This window comes from Zosterops lateralis (genome assembly GCF_965231275.1).
Source record: "Zosterops lateralis genome assembly, chromosome: 26".
NCBI lineage: Eukaryota > Metazoa > Chordata > Aves > Passeriformes > Zosteropidae > Zosterops > Zosterops lateralis.
In genome coordinates, this window is record NC_139786.1 from 664,629 (window position 1) to 678,009 (window position 13,381).

The window sequence follows — 13,381 nt, forward strand, 5'->3', positions numbered from 1 at the left end:
GAAAATACTGTGTTCTAGCACTACTTTATCCTTAATGGTTAGAACTGGGTGAAATCTGTTGATTTTTTGCATGAGCAGTGCTCTAACTGGATTTGTGAGTGAAAAGAGCAAAGCATCTCTCTGGATTTGCTGAAGCCTGTCCAGAGAAGGGCAACAGAGCTGGAGAAGAGTCTGGAGCACAGTTCTGAGGGTGCTGAAGAGGCTCAGCCTGGAGGAAAAGAGGCTCAGGGGGGACCTTGTGGCCCTGCACAACTCCCTGACAGGAGGGGACAGCCAGGGGGGTCAGGCTCTGCTCCCAGGGAACAAGGACAGGAGAGGGAACGGCCTCAAGTTGAGACAGGGGAAGTTCAGGTTGTTATTAGGAAAAATTTCTTCCCTGGAGGGGTGGTCAGGCCCTGGCACAGCCTGCCCAGGGCAGTGGTGGAGTCACCATCCCTGGAGTGTTCACATCCCTGGGAGTGTTCATTCACATCCTTGGGAGTAGATGTGGAACAGGGGACATGGGCTAGTGGTGACCATGGCAGTGGTGGGGAAACAGTTGGGCTCAAAGGTTTTTCCAGCAGTCCTTGATCCAGTGATTCTCTGATTTTATTGTGATGTTTTTTTTTGAACAAAGCACAGTACTGAGTTCAGGAAAGAACCCCCAGTGTGAAAAGTGAAAAGGCAGAGCCAGGTTTTGGATGGACATGAAACAACCTCTCCAGAGCCACCAGAGCAATCCCTGGTGTACAGCCCTGGCCAGGATTGTGACATGACAAAAGGCAGCCCTGGGGCTGTCTCAGGGATTTGTGCCCATGGCTGCATTTACACCTGAATGGAATCCTCTCTGTGATCTTAGACACATTTATATTTTGCAAAGCTGCCACATCTGTCCCCATCCACACAAACCTTTTGTGGTGCTGGTTTATTGTTTCTGGTTATTTCCACTGTTGTCACCCATTTCTGTAACCTCTCACCATCAGCCTGTGCCAGGGGAGGGTCAGGCTGGATATCAGGGGGAAAGCTTCTTCCCCAGAGGGTTCAGGCACTGCCCAGGGAATGGGCACAGCCCCAGAGCTCCAGGAGGGTTTGGACAAAGCTCTCAGGGGTGCACAGGGTGGGATTGTTGGGGTGTCTGTGCAGGGCAGGGCTTGATGCAGTGATCCCTGTGGGGATTTTTGTTCCAAAAATACCAACTACTCTAGTTCTTCAAGTTGTATCAGAATTCTGGTCTCCCAGGAGGGCTTCTCCTCCTCTGCACTCAGGGAATGTGCCGTGGGCTTGAACCACCCCTGAGCATCACTGCAGCTCTGGCTTGAGCTCACAGATTTGTTTCCCATTTTTGTCTGCTGCAGTTGGAATGTTGCAGTGCTGCTGACATTTTTTTTACCAGCATCATTTTCCGTAGGTGAAGATTTTCCACACAGATAAAAAGGCTGTATGTGTTTTCCTCTCAAATATTTAGCTCAGGGTTTCATCCTATTTCTGGTACATCATTTTCGTGGATATGAATTCTCCTGTCTAACTAATTTTAAAAATGGAGTACAAACACAGGTGTTATCACTAAAGGAATGGAGAGGACAGACAACTGAATGGAAAAGGAAACTGCAGAATCTGCTGAGCTGGAAGGGACCCACAAGGACGATCCAGTCCAACTCCTGCCCTGCCCAGACACCCCAACAATCCCACCCTCTGCATCCCTGAGAGCTTTGTCCAAACCCTCCTGGAGCTCTGGGGCTGTGCCCATTCCCTGGGGAGCCTGGGCAGTGCCCCAGCAAACTTTGGAGGAAGAATCTGACCACTTCTTAGTGAAGGTGTATGAAGAGTGACCATAACCAAGCTCTAACTATGGGAATACACTCCTTCATGTAAATATGGGAAAGGCATAATACTATAGAATAGTTGTGCTTCTATAATCTGAAGGGAAAAGAAACTTTAAGGTGATTTTCCCCAGAAATAAGCCAGAGCATGAAGTCAGCATTTGGACAGCCTCGGGGGATTGTGTGCAGTGGTTGCAGAAATGCTCATGGAAGGTGATTTTTTGTGCATATCTTTCTGAAAGCTGTATAAATATTCCTTATTAAAGTGCACAGCACCAGAGCTAAAGCCTGGGCTGGCCTGGTTCTCACTCAGGAATCTCCTGAACAGGCAGGAACAGTTGGATCTAAACAATGACCTTAAACATGGCAGAGCTGAGGCTGTGAGGAATAGCAGCACAGTGAAGGGGAGTCATGTTTCATACTTCCACTGGGGACTACTTGAAAGTAAACTGCACAAAGCAGCAGGAAGAAAGCCCTAAATCAGGCATTTGTTGGAACAGTGCTGAAACCTGGTGTGTTTTGCCATATTGCATCTCTCTCTGCTCTCTGTGTCCTGGCTAATCAAGCCTCCCCTTCTCTCTAAAATGAGTTACTGGCTGTTAGTCAGTCTGTGTGAGATCTACACGGGGTCACTAAATAATTAGTATGGAACGGCTCAGGGTGTATTTTGGATTTGGGCTGCGAGTTCTGTACCAAACTGTTGATTTTGGAGCTTTCCTGCCCCTCCTCAGCAGAAACGTGAGCGTAGAGGGATGTGAGAGTGGTTTATCTGGGACTGGATGGGAGGGGAAGCCAAACTCTGCAATTTCGAGCTGTGTAGCTCCTCCTTGGTGACTAAGCTGGGTTTTGTCAGCCCTGGAGCTGGGATTGGGACACTCAGTGCACCGCCAGCCAGTTTGCCCAGTTTCGCTTACGCTGTTTTGAAACTCCAGAAACTGAGACTGGTGTGAAAGGATCACCCTGTGTGTGTGCAGGGTCTATAAATACACATCTGAAGTGTCTGAATTACCTTGTTGTGGAGCAGAGCCGGGCTCCAGGCACAAGGAGAGGTGTGTGAGGAGTGCAGTAGATGGAGGTTGAAAAGATCAAGGTCCTGCCCCAGCCTCCTGGAGCAGCGGGGTGCCTGTCACTGCCTTCTCGTGTGTCTGGGCTTCATTTCCTTACCTTGAAAGGGGAATGCAGAGATGTTACCAGGCAGGATTAGACCTCTCCAAACCCCTTTTCCCCTCTCCTGCTGTCAGTGGATGATTAGTCCCCTCCTTCCTTGTGAAGAAGTATCAAAAATCTGATCTCACTGTGACTTTCTTACAGCAGGAAAACCTGGCAGCCCCGTCTCCTGCTCTCCCTGGTCACACATGATGCTGCTTTGCCCCTGAAAAGCAAAGATGGCAGGAAGAATTGCTGTAGCTGCTATTCCAAGCCCCTTTCCCAGTTCTGTGGCAGTTAAATTACTCAGGTGCCCAGCAGGGTGCAAAAAGGGGCAAAATTTCAGAGCAATGCAGAATATTTTTATATAGATACTATTCTGCACTTCACAGAATAGTCTGAATTGGAAGAGACCTTAAAGCTCATCTCACTCCACTCCACTCCCATGGGCAGGGACACCTTCCACTATCCCAGGTTGCTCCAAGCCCCATCCAGCCTGGCCTTGGTAGGATATGTTTGGTATTAAGCAGATGTGGAGCTGGAGCAGGACACGCTGTGGATGCAGTGGCAGGACAGGGACCTGCCCTAAGTGATCCTGCCCTCACAGGGGGGTTGGACTGGATGATTTCCAGAGGTGCCTCCCAGTCCCAACCATTCTGTGATTCTCTGAGTTTGTTTGAGGCATTTTTCAAAGGAACATCGCACAGACCTATTTCAATAGGACACAAGGGACTCACTTTTGCAGGGAGCCACTCTGCCACTTGCAGTGAGCTTGGGCAGCAGCAGAGCTTGGCAGAGAGCTGGGAGTTTGGGAGTTTGGGAGAGGTACGTGTTCTCCACACCCTCTGTCCTCTCATCCGAGCTCCTCTCCCTCCTCCTTGATTGCAGAGGCTCCCTTGGAGCAGTGTACATTACACCAGCTCTGCGCCGCCCTTCCCCGGCTCAAACAGCCTTATGAGCCAACAACAGAAATCCTGTTGTGCTGCCCAAGTGTGTCCTCCCTTTCATGGCATGAGCTGCTCCATGGTCTTTAAATCACCTCCCTTTGTTGCAGCCATACACACCTTCTGGAATTTAACTTCTGCAAAGCTCCATCATCTCACTCCAACATCCCACTCACAGCCCACCAGGCCTCAGAAGCTTGGGAAGGATTTTCCCTTCTCCTCCTTTCCATTTTTTTTTTTTCATTTTTTTTTTCCTGCCCAAATCCCAAAACCAATCCCAAACCCAATTTTGGCAGGCCAAATCCCAAGCTGAAAGCGAATCGCTGCTGCTGGCTGCCCTCCAGCATTCCTCTTGGAGCGAGTCAGGATCTGGAATGTCAGAATGTCAGAAGGCAGCGCGGGAGGGACGGAGAGAGAAGGGAGAGAGAAGGGAGAGAGAAGGCTGTGCGTGGTTAAGGGCGCCAGAGGGGGTGGAGGAGGAGGAGGAGGAGGAGGTGGAGGAGGAGGATGGAACAAAACCCAACTTCAGCTGGACTGCCCCTTTCCAAACCAGCGTTTGTTCCTGATTTATGCTTTTGTGTTTCACTTAAAACGTGCAGCTCCATGCAGCAAGGGCAGAGCTCGCGGCCGCGCTCCGGAGTCAATCGGGGTTTGCTTTTCCTTTCCTTTTTTTTTTAGCTTTTTTTTTTTTTTTTTTTGGCAAAAGATAAAACCAGCCAGTTTCCAGGTCTCTCCTTGAGCTGGGAGTTTGTGCCTCCTGCAGTTCTGGGGAGAGGTTGATCCCTGTGGGCCCGTGGCACGCTGTGGTCGAGGGGAAATGTCCTTTTGCGGAGAAGTCGGGCCGGGGCCCGGGCAGTGAGGCTGGCACAGAGCAGACCCAGCACAGCAGCACAGCGAGTCCTTGACACCTTCCCTGCTTCTGCTCGGACAAGAAACACTGTGGAGCCTCAGCTCTTCCTGCAGCAGATTAATGCCTAAAATTATACACCCTAAACAGGAGGGTTTAATTACCAGAGCTGTGAATAGTTTAATTAGTTTGTTCTGACCTTGGAAGAAGGACCTGCCCAGCACCGTAGAGCAACAGGAGAGCAAGACTGGTGTTGCTTCTCAGAGCCAGCCCAGCCCAGCCCGCGAGGCCATGTCGTCCCTGTACACCAGGAGTAAGGAATACACTCGCAGCAGGAAGGCTCAGTCAGACTCTCCCCCGTCCTCTCCTTCCCCGATCGCAAAGACACTCAGAGTAAGTGTCTTTTTCCTTTTTCCTTTCCTTTTTGCCCTGCTCAGCACACGCTCTGAGCAGAGCCCCGTGGTGGGGGTTTGTTGTCTCACCCTTGGAGACCCCTGGCTGTGGTTTCCTTTGGGAAGAGGATGGTTTAAATGCAGCTTGGGTTGGTGCCTCTGCAGCAACAGGTTTGAAGCAGCTGCCAGAGTCCCTGCACTGGGATTAGCTGTGTTGGTGCTGTAGGGAATTGCTGGTATGATAATTCCCCCCTGTCCTGGAGTATGGCCCTATCCTGGCTCTCACTGGGATTAGCTGTGTTGGTGCTGTAGGGAATTGCTGGTATGATAATTCCCCCCTATCCTGGAGTATGGCTCTCCTGGTAGGCTCTTGCTGGACAAAACCTCTCTGGTGAAAACAAGGCAGAACCTGACCAGCTTGTTAAACTGCACTTTTTCCACAAACACTTTGATATTGCTGGTGAAACCAGGTTTGTGTTCAACTTTCACCCCTGGGGATGAGCTGGCCTGTGCTGTACTTTAATAATTTCAATACCACAAAAAAAAAAAAAAAAAAAAAAAATTGAAGAAAGCCACCTGTAGCAGGAGGCCCCAAAGCAGAGCTGGTATCCTCCTCTGCCAAGGTGTTGGAAAGTTAGGAATGCTTTCCCAGCAGTACTGCTGAGAGCTCCAGAGTCATGGGAAAAGCTGTCACAAACCCTCTGGGTCTGTGTCGTTGTACAGGCAGCCTCTTCACCATCAAGAAATATTATCACGCTGGAGTCAAAGCCTGGAGGAATTAGTTTTTAACAGCCAGGCTAATTTTAGATGGGAGCATTAAATTAATTCCAGCTCTGGTATTTGCTCAAATCAGATATGCATTGCCTGCTCTGTTGGAAGGGACAGATCTTGGTCTGGAAAAAGCATTGCCCGAAATATTTGAGTTTTAACCCACTGCTGTGGCATTAAGGGAAGCAGTTCCTGACCTCGGGAACTTCAGCCTCGAGGCTTCTGTGGCTGTTAATTGTAACCAGGAGCAGGTGGTTTCCTCCTCCTGCAGCTGGAGTGTCTTTGGGATGGTTCAGATAATCTAAAACTGTCCCCCATGGTTTGGATGGGCTTTCCTCCTCAGTTTAACCATTCCTCACTGCAGGGCTGCAGTATTGATCACCAGCCTGATTAACAGGTGGGGAAACATTAACACTTTCCAGTGTGCTGAAAGTGGTTTCATTTCTTTCAAACCCCAAGCTTCAGACATGTTCAGACTGACTCATTTTCCCCTTTTATTCATCTGGGCATCCGAGTGAGTGACAAACATCTCCCAAGAGCCCTGAGCTGTGCCTGGAGCAGACTGACAGAGGGTCTGGTTTCTCTGTCCACAGTCATGGGGGGACTGCAGAATTCTGGGGGTCCCTGGGTGTTGGAGAAGGTGGTTACAGAAAGGTGCCAGGTGGGAATGAGAGGGCCTGGAAAAAAAGCTTCTCGTGGCAGTGAGGTTTTGATGAAAACCAACACATGGGTGTGGAAATCCTTGCAGTGGGTGAGGCAGTGGCAGCTGTGACTCCACAGCATCTGCAGGGAAAAACCAGGTGGGGAATGCAGCAGCATTGGCTCAGTCAGGGTAGGAAACAGCCCTGGTGCTATCTGGGTTATGGAAGTAGCCCATGCCTTAAAAGGCTAATGAGGGAAGGATTGACTTCAGGCTAAAATAAGGATCTGAGTTAACTCTTTCTCCAAGACAATGTAGTTTTGCCACAAGCAAGAGAAATAAGGGAGTTTGGTTTACTGTGGGTTGGTCCCATGTGTTTATTCCTCCCCACCCACTCCCCCACGCCCACAGTAACAGGGGGAGCTGTGCCAGGAGGAGCTTCCACTCCTCATAAACCAGGCAGGAATGTGATGCCTTGGAGTTTTTTATCCCTCCATCCAGTCCATTGATACCAGCAGAGCTGTGGGCTCTAAACATCCCCAGGGGAGCAGGGGGTGCAGGCAGCAGCCTCACACATGGAGCACACAGGGAGAAAACTCTTGGAGAACCAGGCAGAGCAAAGGAGATTTGACTTACTGAGATATCAGTGCCAAACAGCTGCATTAAATGTCATTTGCCAAGCAGTTTCCTGTGGCATTCCTTCTGCACTTGCACTGCTGCTTGGAGTGCTCCTCCTTAGGAGTTGGGATAATATTGGCTGGGGTTTTCCTTCCTTTGGTTGATGGGAAATCCCCAAATGCACAGCTAAGGAAGGGAGGGCACTTTGCAGTGAACTCACAGTCTGTAAGAAAGGGAATATCCCTGCACAGGAGCTCGTGGTGACAGTGGGGTGCTGTCCTATAGGCCTGGACCTCCACAAACTAAAATACCCAAATCCTTTAAATCCTCCGGGGTAAATGTTGCTTTAATGAGGATGTTCCTCAAAAGAGGAGACTCAAACCCCTCTGCAGTTAATTCAGATCATCCCATTATTTGGCACAAGTTTCAAGTGTTTGGCAGTGGGTACCTTGTCATCGTGTTTTGCACCACAGTGATTGAGCTTGAGGTTTCTCCTCCAGAAAAAAATAATATTCACTTCCAGGAATGTAATAGGCATCCAGTGGCATGAAACCTGTTGAGTGCATTTGAGCAAATAAAATGACTGGATTGGAAGGGTGAAAGTGAAGTCAAGGACTGAAAAAACAAAAGTTCAGGAGAATGCACACTCCCAACTTACTGCAGTGATTGCAATTGCAGCTTTTAGTTGTTTCCCACCTCTTTGTCAAACATTCCCCTTCTTGAGTGGTTAGCTTATATTTTTTGCTCTAAAAAAGACCATCAAAACTTAAAATTGCCAATGATGTGTGTGGGCTGCTGGTTCAGTAGTGGCTGCCATCACTTAGAATCCCAGAATGGTTTAGGTTGGAAGAAATCTTAAAGCCCATCATTTCACATGGGCAGGGACACCTTCCAGTACCAAGGATGCTCCAAGCCTTGTCCAACCTGGCCCTGGACACTTCCAGACATGGGGCAGCCTCAGCTTCTCTGGGAACCCCATCCCAGGGCCTCCCCACCCTCACAGCCAAGAATTCCTTCCCAATATCCTCAATATCCCATCCAGCCCTGCCCTCTGGGCTGCCAGAACACACGGCTGGGGCTCCTCATCCACCAACATCCCCCTGTCCTTCTCCCCAGGGCTGCTCTCAGCCCGTTCTCTGCCCAGCCTGGTTGTGAAGCAGCTGCTTTATGGTTGTTTCTCACTCCTCAAGAGATTCTGTATAATTCTCCTTGTTCTGTTTTCACTGCAAGGCTCTTCCCTCTGATGTTAGACTGCTCCCTCATTAAGCCACCTTCAGAGTACATAACCTGAGCTTTCCAGCTGAATTTTTATCAGGAAGAGCTCAGCAATAAAGGTCCAAGTGTATGTAGTGGTCTGCACTGATTTATTTTATTCCTCCTTTCATTGGAGCATCTGAAGGAGCCGTGCTGGGTGAAATATGGGATGCAGGAGCATCACCTTTTATGGGCCGTATGTTTCCACCAAGTCACTTGATGGTAATAGTTGAGTATAAAAAGCAGCAGTTCCCAAATCAGTGCCTGAGTTAAGGAGCCCCCACACGGAGCCCGTGGAGCTGTGAGCAGGGCTCTGAGCACTGATTACCATGGCAGCAAATGCTCCGAGGCTGGCTACACTCATGTGCACATCGACGTGGGGAAGGCAAAGCAAATCTTACAGCAAAAAACAAAAAGCCAATGCACAACAATGTGAGTGGCTGAGCTGCAGGTGCTCAGCATGCAAATCACACTGACAGGGCTGGTGTTGTTTGAGTGATCATAGAATCACAGAATCCCAGAGTGATTTGGTTCAAAAGGACCTTAAAGCTCATCTTGTCACACCCCACCATGGGCAGGGACACCTTCCACTGGCCCAGGTTGCTCCATCCCTGTCCAGCCTGGCCTTGGACACTTCCAGGGGTGGGGTGGGAAGAATTTCCTCCTGATATCTGATCTAAATATTTCCCCTTTTACTTTAAAACCATCCCCACCACTCATCCTGTCACTTGCCCATGTGAAAAGTCCGTGTCCCAGAGTGCTGGGAGGTCATTAGAAATCCCTAATAGGATTACAGCTTTCCTTGAGTTTGGAGTATAAATGTTTCAGGTGGGCAGTTTTTGCTCTGTGGTGTTTTTGCAACAGGTTCCACCCGTTTCAGATATTCCTGGTCACAGGTTCATTCCCACATGGGGTTTTCCTCTATGAATCATTTAACTTGCTCTGCTGCCACTGCCAATGTGTTAGAGAATAGAAAGTGCTATGAAAATATTTTTCCAGGAACCTTTACGTTCCTGGTTTTCTATTTAGTGGCTTGGACTTGTTTGGCTGTGATAAAAGTGATGCTGCATGAATTGGAATGGGATCAAATAAATTGTCTCATGGCAGTTTCTGTCTGATTTCTGGATTGCTGACTAGTTACACAGTGTTTGTGGGAATGATTCCCTTCTCTCCCAGCAGCCAACAAAAAATGTGGGATACTGAAACTTGAACGTTCAGGCAATTAACCTTTGTCAGCACCCTGCTTTGTTTTATCTCTGATTTTTCCTCAAGCATCGTGTTTCTCAGATGGGTATCAGGATGAAATCCTTCTATGTTGTTTGTCCTTGGGGTTTATTTTTTTTTTTTTTTTTTTTGAGTTTTCCTCTGTAAATGTCCATATCTGGAAGCATATTGGGAACTTGTGGTCATTCCCAGGGCACCACCCATGAGATGTTCCCTGCTGTGAGTCAGTAGCCAGACGATGCTCCTGCATGTGGATGTATAAACAACATGAGCCAGGGCTTGTGCTGTGACCTGGGGGCTGAAGGGCTTCTGTCCCCGAGGCCAAAGTCCCTTCAACTCTCCTCCCTCCCTCCCGAGCAGCAGAATTGATCCAAGCCCAAGCTGGAGCAGGGAGTCTGTTAACTCTTAAAGGCTCTGAGTGGTCCTGTATGATTTGGAAAGGATCTGATGTAACTCTACAGCCTCATTTAAAGCTCCTGTTCGACCCTCAGCTGCCTGGGCAGAAGTGCTGCCTTTGGAGAAACTGGTTAAACTGTTGGAGAGCAACCCTTGGGATAGCTCAGCCTTCAAACCTCAAGAGTTCACAAGGTCAGGGGCAAATTGAGGTTCCACCAGAGCAGGGAATCAGCTGGGACTGTGAAAGGGATGAAGGGAGGAGGAGAAAGATGATACCCTTAATCTGAGTCAGTTAATGGTCCAGCCACAAAACCAAGGACAGAGAGAGGGGAAAGTGCTGCAGGATGGGAATGAGCCAGTCACAGGAGTGATGGGGAGGGTGGGTGGAACCTCTGGGAGCAGCAAACTTCATCCTGCTGAGCTGGCAAGCAGTGTCTGCATCCCTGCAGGAGCCCACTAGAGTTTCTGTTTTCCATAAAATGAACACAAACCCATCAAAAATAGGGGTGGAAGAGAGACAGAAACTAGTTCATTCATTTCCCTGTGTACTGGCAGCTCTACTCGTGCTATTCATGGGGAGCAGTGCATAGAATAATGGAATCATGGAACCATTAAGGTTGGAAAAGCACTCTGAGATCACTGATCCAAACATCAGCCCAGCACTGCAGGGTGGGGATCATTCTCTTCTCCCAGGTAACAAGCAACAGGACCAGGAAATGGCCTCAAGTTGTGTCAGGAGAGGTTCAGGTTGGATATTGGAGAAAACTTCTTCCCTAAAAAGGTGGTCAGGCACTGGCTCAGGCTGCCCTGGGCAGAGATGGAGTCACCATCCCAGGAAATGTTCAAAAAACATGTGGATGTGGCACCTGGGGACATGGATTAGTGGTGAACATGGCAGTGCTGGGGTGACATTTGGGCTTGATGGTCTTAGGGGGCTTTTCCAGTCTCCACAGTTCTATGATTCCATGACTCCAGTGTCCACAGTGCTGTTGTGGGAATGTGGCTGCTGGCTCAGGAGCTCTTCACTGGATTTTGGAGTGAACTTCACGCTGAAAAGTTGCCAGGTTGACTGTTGGCAGCTCTCCCCCTCACTGGTGCTTCAAGAGGTATTGAAGTCCCTAATGAAACACCTGAGAACATCCTGCCAGAGTTCTTGCAGGGCAGGAAGGAGGTTCCTGCAGACCTGTGGCATTCTCATCTGGAAGAAATTTAGAAGTAGAAATCTTTTCCTCTCATGTCACTTGGCCGCTCGGTTTTTATTTCCACATGTCTGGAGAGTTTTGTCTAAGATCGTGTCGCTTTGCAAAATTAAATTTTTCACCAATAAAATTTGATCCCTTAGGAAAGAAGGAAAAAAGAACAACAAACCCTGGGTTTCAGAATTACGGCCTTTCATAAATTAAAACACTATCCAGGCTGATGTTTTACGTGGCGAGTTTTATCCCCAAGGGAATAAACTGCAGCTGCTGGAAAGCCCATGGGAAGCTTTGGAGCTGGTCATGGCACAGACCAACCATCTGACTGCAGCTTGTTTGGGATGGCAGGAGATGTGACCATCAGTCTCTTAAAGCCCTGGATGTTTGTTTCTCATTAAATATGTGCTGTTTGTACTGAAAACGATGGGATCTGCTGCAGCCAGCTGCCAAAGCCACTGCTCCATCTTGGAGAAGCTTTTAATGTTATGCTTCAGTAATAGCAGTTTGTCTTAAGCAAAGCTTATTGATTTATAGTTTGAGAAAACATATTTTCGCATCAGGCTTTGGGGAGTTGGAGGTTACATGGAGGTGGTTTGGCTGCACTGGATTATTAATCACATCCATGGGATTTTGGAATCCTCGCGTTTGCAGGATTGCAGGCTCGAGCTGGAAGCAGCACATCCATCACTCTGGTGGAGCTAACGGGATGCTGCACAAACCACAGCTCTCAGGTCAGAGGAGCAGCTTTCTGAGGGAGGCAACGACCTCGAAATAACTCTCAAAAGGAGAGTTCAGCCAGACCTTCGAGTTATTCTGCGCCCACTGAAAAACTGAACTTGATCCCAGCCATTCCTGACTGGAATGACAAATGTGGCTGGAGGGGAACACCGACCTCAATTGTACCCACTGGGGATGGTCCAGTGAGGTGTCCAGGCACTCTCCTCCTGGCTTTTCTTCCTCCCAGCTCAGCTCTGGCTGCTCTGGCTCCTGGAGGATTGCTGCCCTCAGCAGCCTCTGCTCTGCCCTGGCCTCACCTCAAACCTGGGGGCAGTTTTGGGCACCTCAATGTTGGAAGGATCTGAAGCTGTTGGAGAGTGTCCAAAGGAGGGGCACAGAAATAGGGAAGGGTCTGGAGGGGCCACACAAGGGGTGGAGCCTGAGGTCAGACCCCACTGGGGCTGCAGCTCTTCCCAAGGGGCAGCTCTGATCTCTGTGACAGTGACAGGACCCCAGGGAGGGGCTGGAGCTGGGCCAGGGGAGGGTCAGGCTGGAAATCAGGGAAAGGTTCTTCCCCCAGAGGGTTCAGGCACTGCCCAGGCTCCCCAGGGAATGGGCACAGCCCCAGAGCTCCAGGAGGGTTTGGACAAAGCTCTCAGGGCTGCCCAGAGTGGGATTGTTGGGGTGTCTGTGCAGGGCTGGGACGTGGCTCAACCCTTCCATGCTCTAAGAGGGAGAGGTTGTCCCTTGGAACACACATCAGTCTGGAGCTTGTGCAGGAGCAGCTGAGCTACGTAACTGCAGGAACATAGTGACTTTTGCTTATAAAAGGGAAAGAATCCCCAAACCAGCTGGCTTTGTTTTACATTGAATTTCTAAAATAAACTCGGCTCGTCAAGAGGATATTTGCCAGCACAAGAATACAATTTGAGGGGTTTCTAAAACTTCCCCTGTTGCCTAAAGGAGGACAGAGCTGGAGCTGTGCCCCTCAATCTCATTACATGGTGGTTAATTAATTGCAGGCATTGATCAGGATTTCTGAGGCAAAACACACCAAAATAAATTCCTTGACAACTCTCTTAAAATAGTGTACACTGTCCTGAGATTGGCCAGTTGGAGATAAAGAAGCATAAAGTGTTCCCAAAGCATCTAATTTTTTTCTCTTTTTTCCTTGTTTGTTTTCCTTTTTCTTGAAAAAAATGTAAATAGTAGGGAACTGTGCCTTCACTGGCTCCGACCTCAGCCACAAAATGCAGCTGGAAGCAACTAGGGCAGTTTCTGCCTTGGCAAGAGCAGCAGCCAGTACCTCTTTTGGCACTGCACTTCAGGGCTGCATTTTATTGAAACCTTCCATGAGGAATTTGGTTTTAATTATTCATCACTGAGCTCCCAACAGCTGCAAAATTTTCTGGTTTTAAGGGAAGGCTCCTGTCCTCCACA

General features: G+C 49.0%; 1 protein-coding gene across 2 annotated transcripts in view; it reads left to right on the forward strand.

Moving 5' to 3' along the window:
- The window catches only part of PPP1R12B (protein phosphatase 1 regulatory subunit 12B), a 77,260-nt gene extending 65,653 nt beyond the window's left edge, over positions 1-11,607 (forward strand). Inside the window, exon 18 of one of the 2 annotated variants that reach the window (XM_083878229.1) lies at positions 10,982-11,607. In XM_083878229.1, coding sequence (XP_083734355.1) covers positions 10,982-11,362 — 381 coding nt within the window. In that variant the 3' untranslated portion in view covers positions 11,363-11,607. Of the gene's footprint in view, positions 1-9,644; positions 10,160-10,981 lie in introns of those variants that run through there. The other variant, XM_083878233.1, reaches the window with a different exon arrangement.
- Positions 11,608-13,381: the final 1,774 nt, after the last annotated feature.